The sequence below is a fragment of the Botryllus schlosseri genome, chromosome 12 (assembly GCF_051294905.1).
Source record: "Botryllus schlosseri isolate E-star chromosome 12, Bs_hap1, whole genome shotgun sequence".
Taxonomy (NCBI): Eukaryota; Metazoa; Chordata; class Ascidiacea; order Stolidobranchia; family Styelidae; genus Botryllus; species Botryllus schlosseri.
The window spans coordinates 19,208,898-19,227,366 of NC_137247.1; the positions used below are offsets into that span (position 1 = coordinate 19,208,898).

The 18,469-nt window shown below is 40.5% G+C and overlaps 1 protein-coding gene across 1 annotated transcript; it reads right to left on the reverse strand.

Moving 5' to 3' along the window:
• Positions 1–2,141: 2,141 nt before the first annotated feature.
• Positions 2,142–16,098, reverse strand: LOC145452457 (uncharacterized). The gene is made up of 14 exons (XM_080330640.1): positions 15,932–16,098; positions 14,707–14,829; positions 14,528–14,638; positions 11,904–12,014; positions 10,793–10,963; positions 10,551–10,721; positions 9,501–9,677; positions 8,296–8,463; positions 7,622–7,789; positions 7,343–7,534; positions 5,019–5,240; positions 4,767–4,874; positions 4,598–4,705; positions 2,142–2,630 (listed from the first exon to the last, which is right to left on the reverse strand). Exons 1-14 carry the CDS (start codon positions 16,005–16,007, stop codon positions 2,503–2,505), a joined length of 2,034 nt encoding a protein of 677 aa, XP_080186766.1. The 5' UTR covers positions 16,008–16,098; the 3' UTR covers positions 2,142–2,502.
• Positions 16,099–18,469: the final 2,371 nt, after the last annotated feature.

Below are 18,469 nucleotides of genomic sequence, written 5' to 3' on the forward strand. Positions count from 1 at the left end.
GAACATTGAACTACGGTAGTTGATATACAATGTTCTTCTCAATTCTCTTCTAGGTGCTGGCGATGACCACTGACGAGCATCATCCGTAAATATTTGAGTTTATTTCAATATGACTATATTATTCAATTTTAAAAATACAATTTTTCAATCAGCATTACCAACATGCTGTGTATGCTAACGTAAAGTACTCATAAGCGTCATAAGCGATGCGTTAATTCGCTTCAAATGCTGTCTGAGCCCTGCATAGTTGAATTCTAACTTTGATAACAATTAAGCCCGCGTAGTCGGTATCTTACAGAAGCCTAGAAAGAAATTGGGCAGTGCCAAGTCGGCAGATCAGAAATCATAATAACTAATATGAGCCTGGTGAAATGATATTGAAATGATATTGATCAATATAGTCGAAACCGAATAAATACCAAAAACACGCGCTTCGAAGTAAGTTACTGTGGTGGCGAGATAGCTACTATGGTTTCCAACCTGTTTCGCCTCGTGGACCACTTTGGCCGGTATTTGAGCTAAAATGTTCCCTCCCCTAAGAAAAAGTTTTTCGGTGACTAAAAAAAAGGTGCACAACCTTTGTTGACTGCGAGCAATATGTGCCCAAACATATTCAGATATGCCTAAACTATGGCGAATGCGGACCGCATTATTTACACTTTGGTAAAGTACCGCGGGCTACAAGTCGGTAAATACGGAATCAAAAATATAGAATATCGGCCTGGTGTAGAATGACCAATATAATCGAAACACGATGAATATCAAAACAAACAAACAAACAAAGTTCGCTTGCAATGGTCTCGAGTTGAATCGATTAATTTCTTATGCTTTTCACGTTAGCTCAGATGTTGGCCTAAAAAAGTATAAACATCTTCACCAGCGGTCTTGTGCTGAATTCGGCATAACTTTTCCCTGCTTAGTAGCAATTTCGTCGAGAGTCTGTCGCGGTCGCGGGCTCAACGAAATCGTCTCGCGAGCCTCACTTTATCAGGGGGTGGAATTTCTACGGAAAGCATTTAAACATACAGCTAGCTAAAAATTTGCCAAAAGAAACATACCATTGTAAAGAACTAGTTTCATACTTAACAGTTCTACCATAAGAATTAAAAAACCTTGTGAACCCAGTGTAGGCTATATCCCGATGTAACCCTATAAAGCCAGATTCAATTAATTTTGGCGCACGAAAATGATATTTTCGGTCATTTTCTGTAGACGCCCTGGAAATCAATTTTGGAATTTATCAAATTAACATTTGCAGAATAATATACACAAATATCTCCGAAGAGCTTTTTGAAAGTACAGAACTTCAATATACGATTATTGATATACAACGTTCTTTCCAATTATCTACTATAGTTGCTGACGATTACCCCTGATGAGTGTCAGTCGGAAATATTCGGGTTTATCTCAATATGAATATACTATTCAACAAATATCTCTGTAATTGATTCCTCTGAAGGAGAATTTTGAGTGATCGATCCGTTAAAGCAAAAATATGCATGATAAGGCCCGCTGGGAAGTTTAGAACGGCCACTTGGTACTTGTTGAAACGGCCTAATAAGAACTTATATTACATGCGTTATATATGGCGAATTCCGTTGATTGAACATGATTTAATTGTTTGTGTATTTCTGTCAACCAGTGGCTCCACACGGTTTTCTGGTAAACGGCTCTTTCGAAATATTTATCATGAAAAGTCGACGGATCCTAACATTTTGAAATCTGTCTCCCAACTTAAATTTTGCAGTCCTACTACGGAACTTCAACGGACCATTAAAATTCTAGTATTTCCGATGTTAGCTGAAAGACGAAGGGGCCAACATAAAGATCATCATAATAGGAAATTTCGATTGATCGCAGTTAAATGCTATTATACCGACGGCGAAATAAACTTCGGGTGAATTCCTATGGCTGATATTAATGCGTAAAATGGTTCGCATAATTTTGATGCGACTCCACTTCCAGCTCTCAATTGCCATTGTATAAGATACATGTATACAACAAAACATATTAGGATCCACTTCGACCTCAAGGAGTAGATTTCCGACATCACGGGTCAAAATTTCTCCAACGTACAGTACAGTATACAATGGTAGTTGGTTCGCGACTCAACTCTCCCAAGATTCTATAGGCAATGCGAGTTTATACGGGATCCTCGCAGCCGATTTCACTGCGAAGGCTGTGTATTGAAAATCCCAAGACTATGAAAATAAGCTGAACTTCAAAGTCGGCAACGCAAACACAGACAAGGACGCATGAAAGCGACACTGAGGTCGATAGCAGGAAGGGCGAGAGAATGACACTTGAATGAATGAATATTAAAATACGCCATTGTGGTAGTCTGTACTAAAACGAACGGAGTATGCAGTACTTATGTTATTGCCAATGATTATATCCGAGCTATGACCTTCACATCTGCAGATAGCTGTTCTGTCGTGTAGTTTATTTAGACGTGTAAAAGTAGAAGGCAAAATCTCGAAAAAAAGAATAGTATATCCATATTTAATTGCACTCGCTATGATAATCCAAACAGCAATTAGACTGTTCCTCGCAGCCCTCGTGACAGTAGCAGATGTCTTCCTGATCTCCTGAAGACCCGCATTTGCCTTTACAAGATATCTCTGGCAGACCTGGAAAAATGTTAACAGTTACAATACGACATTTTCGGGGTTTAATATTACGGTGGAGTGATGGATAGAGGTGATGCAACTCAGATGATCAATTCTTACTAGGTAGTCTAATTAAGTTGGATATTGCGTGACAATGATATCGCCGTGCACCGCGCAGTACTGAGAGCTGAGTACGATCGGAAAAATTCATTGGTCGGGCTAAACCAGGCATGAATCCCTCCATCCGAAAGCCATCGATCAAATCATTACTATCGCTAAAGAGTTTTGTGGTTCATATGTAATTTGACCAAAGTGATTGGTGGATTGATTGTTAGGATATGACATTATCACGAATATGTAATGCAATGACGCGTCAGCCATGGATCTTGTTGTGTCGAAATGAATGTTGGCGTTTCAATAACATAATAATATTCCCGGTAATCGGTTGTCAACTATGGTTTGTTCAATCCACGTCCTATTCTGCATCCTTGCGAAATTGCTTGTGAGAATGTCAGTATATAGCGAACATGATATGAGCCAGGGACGACGGGCATGGACATTGGACGGACATGGACAATGGACATATACATCGGGTTGCAGATTTTGAGGGTATAAAATACCTCATTGTTAAAATATTGGAATAATCAGAGATCTTCGAGACAAACGATACCAGTCAAAAAGACGAATTGCGGAGAATATGATCAACAATATAGTTGCGCTATCTCTTTACCGTGCACAACTGCCCATTCAGTTGATTTACCGTATAATGTTGACAGCTTGAGACTCCAGTCAAACAAGCATAAACGACCTATCCACATCAAGCGGATTTCATTGCATAAAGATAGTGGATATTTTCTTCGATCTTCTTATACTATTAACCGTGTGGTTAAGAAATTTCAATAGAAAGAAACAGGTCGCGGTGAAAAAGCTTGGATAGCCTTGACTTGACTTGCTCAATAAGTATCGCGGGCCCCGCTTGACTTAGTATATACCAACAGATTCGTCATTTGTGAATCAGTTTTGAATCATCAATTAGTCATTATAGGATTCGCTACCATCATAGGTTGTCGAAACGTGAATCCACTTCATTCAGAAAATAGATTGAATTTGGCCACTATAAAATTAATTGGACCACCGTACTAGCTTTCCTGGCATTATTTTTATTGGAATAGTCTATATACATATCGCTGACATTGATCAACCGTGTTAATAAGCGAATCGAGAAATCACAGCAAAATCCTAAACGCGCAATTATGATATGAACGGAACAAAATAATTGGATATTAAGGTTTCATTCCGCCTATCCACACATCCAGAAATACATGATTGTTATTCTTCCATCATGAAGTGGCTGATTGGAAGTTTGATAAGTAGTTTGAAGCGGTATTCTGAGCTAGGTCTGCAGGATTTTGCATCGGAGTAATTGATAAGAATTGCTAAGCTCAAATGAGGAGTGAATATACATATTGTATAATCAGTGTAAGATCATCATCATCATTTTTATCAAATCAATACACCACAAAATTGCGATATAATGAAAAGATATGAGGGTGCCGAAACGACTTGGAGTAGTCTTGTAATCAGACACCCACCTTGGCATATAGTATATAAATAAGAGGCATGTTCCCTGTTTCGGTAGGCGAGGTCGATATACCAGATTGTGGCCCGGTAATCTTGAAGGCGGACTAGTAATGATTAAGTAGAAATTGCATGTATTAAGATTTACATTTGGACTGGACATGCTCGACGACTGTCGGATAGCCGGCGAGATGCTGTTCCACACTACAGGTTAGGCATAGGCTACTTGATAGAGATCTTGCAAAACTGTTGGATCACAATGAAATTTCAAAATTCCACACATGATATAAGACATTGTGTGACTAATACATGTACGTATTTGACTCCGTGAGCTAGAATATGGCGGCACACGACTCGAATATTATACATTGCTGAAAAACGTTATCAGAGATTCAGAGTGGACGACTCACAAACATCCTTGAAGTCAGCACAGCAATTGTTGTACAATCGACAGTCACTGGTGCATTGACACGTAGCATTTGTGATGTTTTTTCCACATCTTCCCAAACAAGTTTCGCCTAAAAGGAATGCAATCATTGCGATTGAATGTTATAATTCCCGCACCAAGTTCAACATTACATCTCTCCACGAAGTCGTCGCAGCAATCCTTCCGATTTCTACATCCAGAATCACAGTGACAGCTATTCCGTTCATCCCTTCTTTCTCCACATGATCCATCGCAGGAACCTACAAAGATTAAAGATATTTACAGCCGTATAAAATGTTCTATGCTATACGCTGGTGCGAACATTTCTTTGCTGATCTTAATTATTCATATGCCATAACTAGACAGTTATTATGAGAAGGTGAAAAAGAGAAAATCATACTCACTTGAGATGGTGATCGGATTACAATTTATCCTTATTCCGTCTTCGCCGAAGAATATAGGCTTACATTCATCGCAAGGATTTGCTTTACAGATGCTTGAGAGGTTTGTGTCACATACTGCGGATTCACAAGTAAGGTCATGATCACAATTTCGTAGCACGTTTCCGTTGGGACACCGCGGTGAACCAGTTCCGATCGGTGAGGGCACGATAGTTGTTGTTTCGTCTATAAAGACAAAAGCGATAGCAACAATTATCGCTTAAGCTGATATTGCAACTCAAACGCAACATTGTTCATTGGTCTGAAACGACTACTTCTCTCACACCGATGAGATAATCAGCAATATCACCGGTTACAAGTGAATTCGGTATGTTGAAATCGGAACACTTACGCTACCCTGCAAGTCTTCACGGAACTCCAAAATTTCGCCGAGCGATAAGAACAAATATCCACGACACTGCACATCTGACTAGAAATCTATCACACAATATGCTAGATCACTGGTACACAAAATAAACTGTTAATTAATAGAGTGCCGAAAGAACAAAATCATCAAAATTTTCACACAAACCGAAAACATTATAATGCATATTTATTGAACATATGTTGCCATTCAGATACCAGTGCAGAAATGCGAGGCTTCACCTTGGAAAGTGTCATCGTATTGTTCGGTCGAAACGCAACAGCGTGACAGAAATCACTTAATTACAAATGAGCTACCCGCCTACTTCGTCCCACTATTCCTAGTTATGATTAAGTGTATGGCATGGAAAACGGAGCAATTGGGGCGTCCCTACACAGCCTCAAGTGATTATTGTTCGCCTTTAGGGCTGCAACCAAGTCACAAGGTTTCGAGTCGCAAGTCAATTTTAGTTTGACAGTTTTGACTCGAGTTAAGTCGAAACATATTCAATCCACCAACAAGTCAAGTGCGCGTTCAAGTAAGGAAGCAAAGAGCCGATTTGAATTCATTGCTCTAGGGTTGCATTTAAAACAAACGATGTTTTAAAACACATGTTTTAACAGTGTTCTAAACAAAGGCCTTTCATAAAAAGAAAAAAATTGTGTTTTTTTTTGAGTTGTAAAATTATGCCATAACTGTGTAAATACTTTCCAAGAAACATGTTCTATGAGCCTACGGACCATTACCACCCGATTTATCCGACGTATATATCGATATGGGATGGTTGGAACCTTCAAAATAGTCGGTTGAACAGTTATAGTACAGATATTTCGTCAAAGGAACTATATTTACCCTATATTTTCATTTGTCAATGCCAATCCATTATGACGTCGTCATCGAATATTCATGACGCCATGGCTTAAAAAAACAATAAAAACATGTTTTAAACTAGGGCCTTGTTTTAAACATGTTTGCTTTTAATTCATTTTTGTTTTAAATGGAACCCTACATTGCTCTGAATCTCGAGTCTGAGTCAAAGTCATGGTGCTCACTGTTCCTTATCGAGTTCAAGTCACGTTCAACTAATTTATTTTTGAAGCCATTGGGGGACATCGAAGGCTTCGCATTCATAATATACTCATTTTCTCACTCGCAACATTAGTATTTTGCATTCACGCCCATTCCCGTTTATGAAAATTGAATGAAATACACCATTTTATATGAGGATTGCATATATATTCCGGGGTGAAGTTGGATCTGTCTTGCTGTCTGTGGTGAGTTCTCTCACTAACAGTGCAGTCCGTTTTTGTTCGCACCATGCCGGTGCTGTGACAACTGAAGTTTAAAGGAATCGCGTGGCCTTGGGTCAGCTCCATAGCTATCAGAAAGAAATCTACTATTTTGAGATTGCGATAATACGAAAGCTTAACGGATTCAATGGGGTGGTTGATGTTAGTTGATTTCTTTAGCAAGATTATGTTGGCAGTGTAAATCTGTAAAATGTCATTCATATGGGGATCAGGTCTTCGAGTTCGAAGTATATTTTTCCTAATTTTTTTATTGTTGTTTCATAATCCGTCATCATGTCACAACACGACGACAGTGACACACATATATTCCTGTCAGCACATCGCACGGCGAGTAGGCTTCGGCCCAGCTACAACCTTGGCTTTTGTAAGAAATCTTTTACTTGGGCTCACCGGCGATTACAAGCTTACTGATAAGAACTCTAGATTCGACCGCGGTTGGTCCGTGAACCAACAGCTCACTGGTTTCGTGACCCCGGGCCGTAGGTTCTCGACGCCTGCATGGTCTACACTCTACAACATGGCCTTATCGTAACGTCGCTGTTCAATGATTTGTGCTTCCGATTCAGGTTGGATGCCAACAGAGGAATTAGGCAAAACGAAAACTAATTATTCACCTTCTACTTTGCAGTTCAATTCTCTCAAAGAAATGTCGTAGAATCGTGGGTTACAGGAATCACAAGGATCTTCCCTGCATAGAGCCATTGGCATTCCGACGCATTTGGCGTTAGCGCACAGGCTGCCGTCGCATGTCATTCTCTCATTGCCGTTATCGCATTCGTTGATAACGAGACTGCGGCTTGAAGACTCTGAAGGAAAAATGCACCGTTGATGCAAGAACGACCGACACATTACACACATCCTGACACATGTCGAGGGTATTTTTACGTTCTCACCATCACAAGTAATCTCGTTGTCTCGCGCATCGTAGAATTTAATATCGCAGTCGTTGCATTCATCAGGTTTGCATATGAAAGCCAAGTCATTGCCGCACTTCTGTCCAAGGCATAACCGCGCGTGACATTTCGAACGCAGCTTTCCGTTGGGACACACTGGTGCAATTTCTGAAATATTGAGTTCAAAGTGAGATCCAAGGGTAAAATGCATTGTATATAGGCCTAACGCTACATGGTGTGAAACAGAGATCGCGACGATCGTATGTAGAAACCATAGCGGAAACGTATAATGTCATTTAGTTTTACCTAGGTCTTATCAGGGTAGATACGGATTGGTAAAATCTACACGACAAAACATAAAGCACGCGGAATTAAATATAAAGCAGTACATCTGGGTAGCTAATATTTATTGTATTATGTGGGTTAATTATATTTGCCTACGCGTATATACAATGTCTATTTCAGCAGAAGCGAGCAGGGATGTCATTGCTGTCGGATGTAATCGCTCTAATTATATATAAACATAACAGCTGGAGCGATGCAATGTAAACATTGGTGGACGATTTGATCATTAGTAACGCAGTTGGATATTTAGTCGATAATTTACACTTAGAATTTTTGGTGCTTCCACCATGAAAAGTCAAGTCGAAATTTCCGAAAATTCAATAACTTACTTGGTTTTGAGCAATCCACGTTTACTCCGTTCAGTAAAAATGAGGCCTCGCATTTTCCGCACGCTGTGGTCTTCTTGGAAACACACTGCGCTTTGGGATAAGCTTGACATTGTGCCGATTGACATGGATCTACCTGGCACTCTTCGTCGCAGTCTGCTTGCTTAGATCCTGAAAAGTGTTAGAATTTTGATATTATTCATATGATATTAAGACCTTGGTAGCTTACACACCCTATTTAACGTTCACTTGTAATTGAATATAACTTTATTTGTTACACGAGCTTTTGCAGCGCCGCTCCTTCATCAGGTGTTGAAGCATAAGTAACGCAAAAAGAGCAACGCAACACCGGACGAAGGAGCGGCGCTACGAAAGAACGTAACAAGTAAAGTTATATTCATTTACAAGAGGACGTTAAATAGCGTGTGGAATGGTAGCTACCAAGGTCTTTGGTTTATATAGATCGTCTGCTATCGGCGCAACAAAGCATTCATATAATATTCAAATCTAGTATATATGGATTATATATTCACAGGTGATTCGGACTATGGTCTTGTAAATATGTGAATACCTGGCGGAGATGTGCAACAGTGCACGTATTTGGATTTGGAAATGAAACTACCTCCGTCATTATTGATTCATGCGGGAAATGAGCCGTGTTTATTGGGTCTGAACAGGACTTGAACGCGCCAGATTGAAACCGAACCGTAAGATGGATTGGATATTGCAGTCTCGTCAATGTCCGATTAAACTACTATACACATCCGACAAGACATCATGAAACGGCGGGGAGATCGGCTTCTTGAGTGGTAGGTCGTGGATTCAATCACGGCGCGTTCGGACCGAAGACTGTAACTTCCGAAATAGCATGGAGGGGTAGTGCAAGAGATACGGCAATTTCTGCATCTTTCTTGTCCAGCGGCATATGCACGCACATCTTACGTGTATGTCTGTATACCATGCATACATGGTATACTTACTTGCTACTTACTTGCCTGCATAAGTTGGAAGGATAACCTTAAGGAGAAAAATACAAACGTCCTGTTCCTTGATCGTTGCATTCGCACTCAAGTGTCACGAACTTCGCCGTGTCAATCTCAATGCGGTTATTTACGTGATGAGGTTCATTATACCTTGTCCTATATTATATTAGTGTGTATCTCCTACAGATGCCAATGCTATTCCTTCAAAACGTGAACAATTCCAACCTCTCGCGTTGCAGTCGACTACATTTCCTCCCGCATCATAGAATTCCGCTCTGCATTCCCCGCATACAATGTTCTTGCATTGGGCTGATACGTCGGCGAAACACACCTGCCCGTGACAAGGAGGAGGGAAGCAAACGAACGGCCTTTTGCCCTCGCTGCATTGTGGCTTCACTGGTTCTGCAGAGAGATTTCATTTTACCCATATGCAAAACCTGGGAGGTATCATAAGTTCGCATGAATATGGATTTGAAGTAACGCCTTTAAAGATTTTGGCCTGATTTGAATCAGATTTGCTTTGGTAAATTTTAAGAACTATGATTTGGACTCTGAGATGTAATTTATAATGTGTAATTTCAAATATTCAAATGATTCTGCTGGATTTAGGCACTAATTTAGACACTACTAGAAATCAATATATAGAATTTGTTCTTCGATTTTCAGCCCATATTCAAAACAGGATTTGGATTGGAAAATAATAAATCCACTCATCGCTGAAATTAATACAAGATTATCCACAATCCTGATGTTCACGAGCTCCGGCATACAGTCTTCTTAATACGATACTGACATTCAAATTTCCGCTTACCGCGATATAGCACTGTAATACTTGATGGTGGCGACGATATTAGGTATCAAGTTAGGATTTATGGCCAATACAACTTAATTAGGTCATGCCTGATACAATTCACACTACATTGTGAAGAATTGCCATGCGACAAGAAATCTGTCGTGCGAAGTCAGCGGCGGACCAAAGGGCACTCTCGTGCCACTTTTAATTGTACATTTATATCCGAACGGGTTCATCAATATAATTCGATCCGTCTAAACTTCGATATTCGTTGATAGCGGACGACATTGGGATTATAGAGTACCTAGAGCAGAGGTGGGCAAACTACATTCCCGAATTTATATAGTGCGGCCCGCGAATGGATTAAGATGTTAAATGCGGCCCGCGAGCTAAAAAGTTTGCCCACCCCTGACCTATAGTAATAGAGCAAGTTGAGTTACTTGAAGCTACTTAATCTGTATTAATAACCCCATGATACTTACGTGCTAGCTCACAATCAACGATCTGTCCTTTGTCGTCAACAAAATCGTAGAAGCACCCGCCACACTTGTTCGGAACGCAAACAGCCCTCGGAAAGGCAGGGCATGACGTACCAGCGCAAAGATCCGTGTCACCGCATTCAAACCTTCTCTCTCCGTTGGTACAGTGTTTCGCTGCAGAGGCGACAGCATAGATATTCATCTAATTGAAAGACTGCATTATAGAAGCAGGCATATTTACTCACATGGATCGCGACAATCTAACTGGACGCCCATGTCGTCGGTGTACACAGCTTCGCATGTGTCGCATTGATTGATGGAGCATACGGCGCCGGGATACATATCACATGGTATGTTACATGGATTCGAAGGACACACGACGAAAGCGATACCTTTCGGACATGTTATCTCTTTTCCTTAAAAATTTAGGACATGGTTAGAAATATCCAAGCAATGGATCACAGCATGATGCTGTTGCGAATGGAGAAGCAACAACTTTTATGAAACGGATTTTATTTGAAGCCAATCCAGATGTGAATATTATTAGACCTGGATCCTGTAAGTCTAGAGTTATGTTGTTTGTATTTGTTATAATATAAGTTCCTGAAACTGGTATCCGATTTACCGACATCCATGTCTCTCAATTTTTTCTAGCCCACGCATACTAAAAACGTTAATGAAGAGGCTAAGGACCCCCTTTACAACAGTATTTCTTAAACTTTTTATACCGCGACCCAAATCGTAGTTTTATTGGCGTCTCGCAACCCAAGCCTCTCCCATCTAAATAATGTACCGTACTTTTAATATTAGTATGCTTCGTTTTCACTGTAATATATGAAATACAAAAGATGCAGACAACCAGTTGTACGCCGTTTTAAGAAACACGCGAGTTCAAATTGGGGGCAGTCGGATATGTGGAGAGTAGTAGACTCGTAGCAGCAACTTAACGACGATGAAACCAGCCAAGGCCAGACATATATTATGAGAATGACATCTTTCAACGAATATATTTCGCGATCTCAATTGGGTTGTCACCCACGCCACATTGACCACCACTGCTTTAGAATAGACATACTACAAAGTCGAATTGGTTGTAGTGGTGATTAAGTCATCGTCTATCATTCCATAACGGACGTGGTTTCGCAATTACTCGAAACTTTGAGCTACCAGTCACGCTTTCATCGTGATTATTCATTCGATCAAGACGAATAATTTCTTGATAAGGTAGATGAAAACGTGTGCATATCCGACGAATATAGCTATCGTCAGACGGACCCTTTACTACGACCTCGTGGACCTCAGTTAGGATTCCCTGAACTAGATATTGGAGAATCGTATACGCAGTAATGTTCTCACCTTGAACGAAGCTGTATCCGATTTCGATAGGTCGCAATTTAACTGTCGTGGTACGTCGGGTAGTAGGAGGTAGAGGCAGCGTAGTTGACAGCGATCTTGCCGATGCTCCTTCTAAACAAGAAAAAGAGTTTCACGAACTGCTAACTGTTTTCGCTACACGAAAATGATCTCTATGTCAAAAATAGCTCATCTATCTGGCAAGTCTCATGTATATTTTTCTACATCTCATATCATGATATCAAAGTAAACGCAGCTACCAGTAGGGAAGGTGTGAACCCCTGAAATGTTCTGGTTCGTGGGAACGCGAACGCGAACACGAACCTACGACATCGCGTGACGTCATATTGCCAATTCCAACCCTACATTTGAGTGAAGTATTATATTAAATGTACATGAAACACGAGACGACGACTCAGGCCACGTTATGCCACAATGCTGAAGTACATGCTAACTTTATAAATATCACCAGATCAACTGGAACATTCAAATGCTATATTACTCGCATAAAATCAATATATTCCGTTGCTTTGCGAAAAATTTCGACGAGGGCTTGCAATTGAATAAGCTTAAGCCTTAAATGTGTAGGCTACACCGGACAATGTATTCGGTTCTATACCAATACCGAGAAAACCATTACCGAGAATGGACATTACCGAGAATGCCATTATCGAGAATGGACATCACCGAGAATGGACGTTACCGAGAATGGTCATTACCGAGAATGGACACCACCGAGAATGGACATTATCGAGAATGACCAATGTCAAGAATATAGCTTACTGGGACTGACGTTGTCGAGAAATTTATACCTGAGCATAGATACCGAACGTGGCGACGTCGTGATGCACACACACGACCTGTGCATATGCATAACATGCCTGCATCACATATATTGCATTCTCGGTAATGTCCATTCTCGGTGGTGTCTATTCTCGGTAATGTCCATTCTCTGTGGTGTCCATTCTCGGTAATGGCATTCTCGGTAATGGTTTTCTCGGTATTGACCGGACACCAATGTATTCGGCGTATGACTATTGCTACATTGATATTAATCACAGTGTAAAACGGGTTGCTATACTTGCTTTGCTACCGTTACTACCTCCTAAACAAGTTATATAGTAGCCAAATCAAGATGCATCCCGTAGACCAGCTAGATTTTTTTACATTAGACTAAGATATATTTTTCTATCCACTTCATTGATTGGTTGAATGAGCAAAATTCGCTGACTACCTGCATGCAGTGTATTTCGTTCTTGATGTTGTGTGATTGCAGGCCAAGCTCTCAAAAGAGTGTCGCTAAATATTCACGAGCGGAAAGCTGAATATTTCGAGCAAAGTTTGTACCAAAGCGAGTAAAATCTTTGAAATTGGCAAGGTACATGCTCGTTTAGTGTTGATTTTTTGTGCTGCTAGCGCCATGCATATAGTGATCCGAAGTTTAATGGCAAAAATGTCAACCAAAGATGTTATAATGACGTGATAAATTGTAATAAATGGAAAAGGTTCACAGTGCAGAACCTACCAAGGTTCGTTTGTGAACGCGAACCTTTCAATTTCTGAGGTTTACACCAGTGTACTGTAGGGATCAAGTCACTACCTTCGAGTCACGAGTCATCTCAAGTCATTGCACATTTTGACTCGAGTCAAGTCAAATCAATTGATTGTCGAAGGTGACTCGAGTCAAGTCAAGTCACGAGTCAAATCACAATGGAAGTCAAATTTAATTTTCGAAGTATGAGTGATGATTCAAAGTCATTACATTTTGCTCGCTGCTTGCAGGACAGATTAATTGACCATTTACCTAGCTAGAATATCAAATAACGAATATAAAGTCAAATACATGCAGAAAGGCGATGTATCACTCACGCATACGTAGAACTGCTAATAAAATAATTGAGTCACTGGATAGCTACATGCTAGAGTGTCTTATTATCATCCAAAATTGAGGCTTGAAGACGAAGCCTCGAGAACTTGAAACAAATTGACATCGTACAAAACACTACCCCCCTCCCCCATCTACACATCCGTGATAATATAAATGCATAAACTATATTCGTTTGATTTAAAACCATACAAGAGGCTTGGTAAAAGTGAGCGCTGCGCAATGTAAGCACTGATCCGTCTAAGAATCAGAGATACGTTGCTATTAGATTAATCTACTATTACGACAACGTAAGAGTTTTTCGTTTGCAGACAATTTATTTGTGATGTAACAACGTAGGATCAGTGAAACGTACTATCAGTGGATGATTGGTTGCTCTCATAAGTGACACCGGCGTTTTGCGAATAATCCGAACATACTCAAGATACAGAGATTTAATGGACGCCATCTACTTAATGACTTGAAATTGACTCGTGAATTTTGACCCGAGTCACGAGTCAATCAACATTTCTGAAGCGCCGAGTCAAGTCAAGTCATTTTTGCAAAGTGACTCTAGTCAAGTCAAGTCATACGAAAATGTTGGCTCGAGTCATCTAAACACTGGTTCACACACATAACGCGAACGTGGACCACACGTTCACAACATCCCTAGCTACCAGCATCTGATCGAAATTAGAACATTTTATCAACTATTAACAACTAGTAAATATGTTCACTACCTCTTCTGGCCAATGATACTCACCGCATATATCGGTGTAATCAGCGCAACAATTTTCCCCTTCGCATTTATCATAGCATTGACACACAAAGAGGGCATGATACTCATTCCCGCATCTTTCTTTACACGATTTACCTGCAACGGCAAATTTTCCAGATCATGCATTATCTCAAATCCGGCTGTGCCTTACAATTTAAACTTACTGCAAAATGTCCGATAATCTCGGCAACAATTTCGTTGCGTTTCGCACGATGCCGCACAACTGCACTCTAGGGAAAGCCGATGGATAAGGCTGGGTTGTCGTCCACATCTTCCCACGCATGATGCTGGAAATATTGATACGGTTGGTATATTCTCAATACGAACGCTGAAGAAGCACGTGCATCTCGAGCTGATAATTAGCTCACATTCAAGCGGATAGAATGCGACTTCCGCGTCTTCCAGCGGTGAGAAAAAATAATGGAATCATTAGTCTGTCGAACAGCGCCACCCAAAGGATAAACATTAAATATATATAACACGAGTAAAGTTTTGGTCGTTACAATCGACAGATCAATCTATATGATCATGAATCAAGGCCAATCCAGGACTACGTTTTCTGAGGGGTTGGTTAAGGACAGATAGTCTATCGTTAATAACATTTCCACGGGCTGAGACAAGATAGCGTACTGGTGGAGCGTCCGGCTTCTTTATCGTGGGCTCGATCCCCCGCCAGGTCACACCAAGGACATGCAGTAAAAATGGTATTTGTGGCTTCCCAGCTTGCCGCATAGCATTTCCGGGACAGGATGAAGGGGTCGTTGAAGGATGGGAAAGCCTTTGACGGCTATATCTGCACCTTCTTTGTCCAGCAACATATATGCACTGCACATCATGCACTCGTTGTGTGCATATGCAGTTATGCACAGGTCGTTTGTGCGTATATCATGAGTCGGTGTGTATGCCGCCAAAACGTCAAAGACAAAATTCTATAATATACTATTCGCCATTATTTTGGCAATAAAACGAAGTACTTTTTGTTTGACGCAGCGGGTGCGTTGAGCGCTCAGATTCAGTGCAATTTTAAAATAAATTTTATCATTCAAACACCACAAGACTAGTGATACAAAAGGGAAAACGGGGGAGTCCAAACGACTTAATGTAATTCAATAATCAAACTGCTACTTTGTCATCTACACCTTGTCTTCCATATCAATAAAAAGGGACATACTTGCTGATAGTGTAATACTATTAATCAATGTACCTAGTTGATTATATCAGCCTATGGGAGAGCAATATGCTTCCCCATATTACAACATATCTCATTTTCAAATGACAATTTTGTGACACATCGTAAATTAGCAAATTGATTGATCCGCACGAATGCAGAAATGCGCCGATGCGCATCATGGGAAAATTCTCCCAAGTGCGTAAAATTGTTGAACTTACGCGCGCCAAATAGTTGTCCTGAGACGAAGCTGGTAACGAAAGTAATGAAAAGTAATGGCGAAGTTAGTCGAAGCATATTTGCAATACTACAGCACGAAGTCTCGCTGTATTTAAGTCACTATAGTTTAATTGATTATGAACCTGAAATGAAATGGATCACAAACATTGATGTTATTTCGCTTCTTCGCTGGTGCATCATTATGTCCTTATCACGTAAAACTATAAAATATACATTATCGGCATTAGGTATTCCGCATGCTTCTATCAAATGCCCGATGCTGTAACTATAACCGTAACCAAATTACAATAATAATATGCTCTCACAAGACATTCCAAATGCCCTATACGGTGAGAATTTATGTCATGACGGATTATTTAAAGGTCGCACAAACACTGGCATTAAAGATATCTAGAGTTCAACTCGTCGAAACCACGGGATTAATTTCTCCTTAACTCCCAGTGAATCGATACCTAGTTATTACCACAAAGGAGTGCTAGGTGTGCTACGACTTGAAAATATAATAATCGGATGGATTGTCCAATGCCCATTCAGGCTTTCAGGGTTGGCATGCCGTCAACCGCCAACGTTTCACTGATACGCTATAACCGCGGATACGCAACGATGTGAAAATATAAATCGAAGGGGCATCTTTTTTTTTAGAGTATGTAGCACGCCGCTGCTACGGTTTTCAAAGAATGCATCGCATAACGTTTCGAAGAAATCGAGAATTCCAAACTATGGAGGCAGTCCTATAGTTTTTGATTTAACATTGATCGCCTTCTTGGCGAAAGATAAGAAAGGTATTCAGAATAACACATACACAGTACATACTGACAGTTCGACATATCACATAAAAGTAAGTCAGCCTACCATTCCAGATGCCATTTCAAGCCTAGTCGATTACTCTCCTAGGGATCATTACTAGATCTATACTAACTGAACTAATTGCGCGACAAGAGAGCGAGGAGTAACGATGATGTATTAATTTTGTTATAAAACAGTGCTAATATCTGAAAAATCCGGTCACTGACTCCAACAGTATTACCTTCAATGTATCATTTATATATAATGTCCCGTTGGCTTTTACGGTGCTCGCGCGCGAATTGCGCGTATTTTACGCCTGCGTATCAAAAATAGTTCTCAAAGCAACTCTCCGTAGCTATATCGTACAGCGACATATTTTCCCAATGCGCCACATCAGTTAATATCACGTCAAATATTCCTATAAGAAAATGGATTTGATGCTCCAATAGAAAAAGGAATTATGCTGTGTAGGCTATAAGACATTTCCGCTCACGATACCAATCGGTGATCCAATTGGCTCCATTTGCAGATTTTCCAACAATACAGATTCTTTCATACTACAATGGCGATTTGCCTCACAAGACTGAAGTAATGTAATGTTTACATTTCATCTTCTTCAATCACCCCGCTACATCTGTTCAGAAACAGTTCAAAAAGTTTAATTATCCTCGCAGTACCTGCTGATTAATCGAAGCCTCGTGCTGAAGTGGCCAATTTCGTTGGCAAATCGCGGCTTGAAAATATTGCCGCTGGGTCATTGCGTCGGTCATCATGAAAGTGAAACCATCAATGCAACCACAGCCACTTCCATCAAGCGACAGACAGCAAATCTCTGAATATGAGCCCATAGCCCAACATTCCTATCTGGCATTTCCCGATATGTTATGGGGAGATTTTGTCACGTGGATATCAAATATGACTACTTGACTAGGCTTGTTCGGCGAAGACTTCGCGTATATAGCGAATCGTGATTACGCAACAGTGAAGATATGCGTGCCGGTTACATGTGGGTGACGCGTGACCTCGATGTCAGAGAGACAGATGCAGTGGAATGGTAGACCAATGAAACCATTTTAGCTGCAGTTCGAAAGCGGTGGTTTTCTGCGGCAAATGGCTGCTGCCAAACTGCTGTTAACATATTTAACTTCAATTTGAGACGACTTCGTATTCAGAGCGCAGTTACCTTTGATTGAACATAGAGATATTTCCAAACATGAACTGATCATGTGAAAAAGGGATATCATAGCAAAACTGTATTTATTTCAAGCCTCGTCTAATCATAGTACCTCGCCATAGCATCTCGCCATAGTCGATCTGGATTATGGAACGGAGTGAAGATATTAGCATTGTTTTTCCTCACCTTGCACTTGCAAACGCTGCTGCAAAGGAAGATTTTTAATTGCTTGACTGATGTAGGCTACTAATGTTTACACCTATAACGATCACACGGGGCTGATGATACTGAGTCAGCATCACTCGTCATAAAATATTATAGTTGTATTGTATGGGAAATAACTGTAGGTTTACTTGTTTCACCGAGGAGACGGGTGACGAGATGTGTCAAATGACATCGCAACGTCTCCAATGGAAGCAACTTCAAGTTTCGACTCTACCTGTAGTTTCTCTGGGACTGGCGTTTACCTGGGTTCCAATTCGCTGACATCATTAAGAACGAAGAGTTTACAAGAACCCAGGATGATACTAAGCCCTCGAGTGAATGATTGTCTCCCATA

Excerpts from the sequence above, each read along its gene's own strand:
- LOC145452457 (XM_080330640.1), bottom strand. The coding sequence starts at position 16,007 with ATGCTTCGACTAACTTCGCCATTACTTTTCATTACTTTCGTTACCAGC. Across the intron at positions 14,830-15,931 it reads AGGACAACTATTTGGCGCGC|CATCATGCGTGGGAAGATGT; the intron begins GTAAGTTCAACA and ends CAATATTTCCAG. Across the intron at positions 7,790-8,295 it reads CGTGGATTGCTCAAAACCAA|AAATTGCACCAGTGTGTCCC; the intron begins GTAAGTTATTGA and ends TCAATATTTCAG.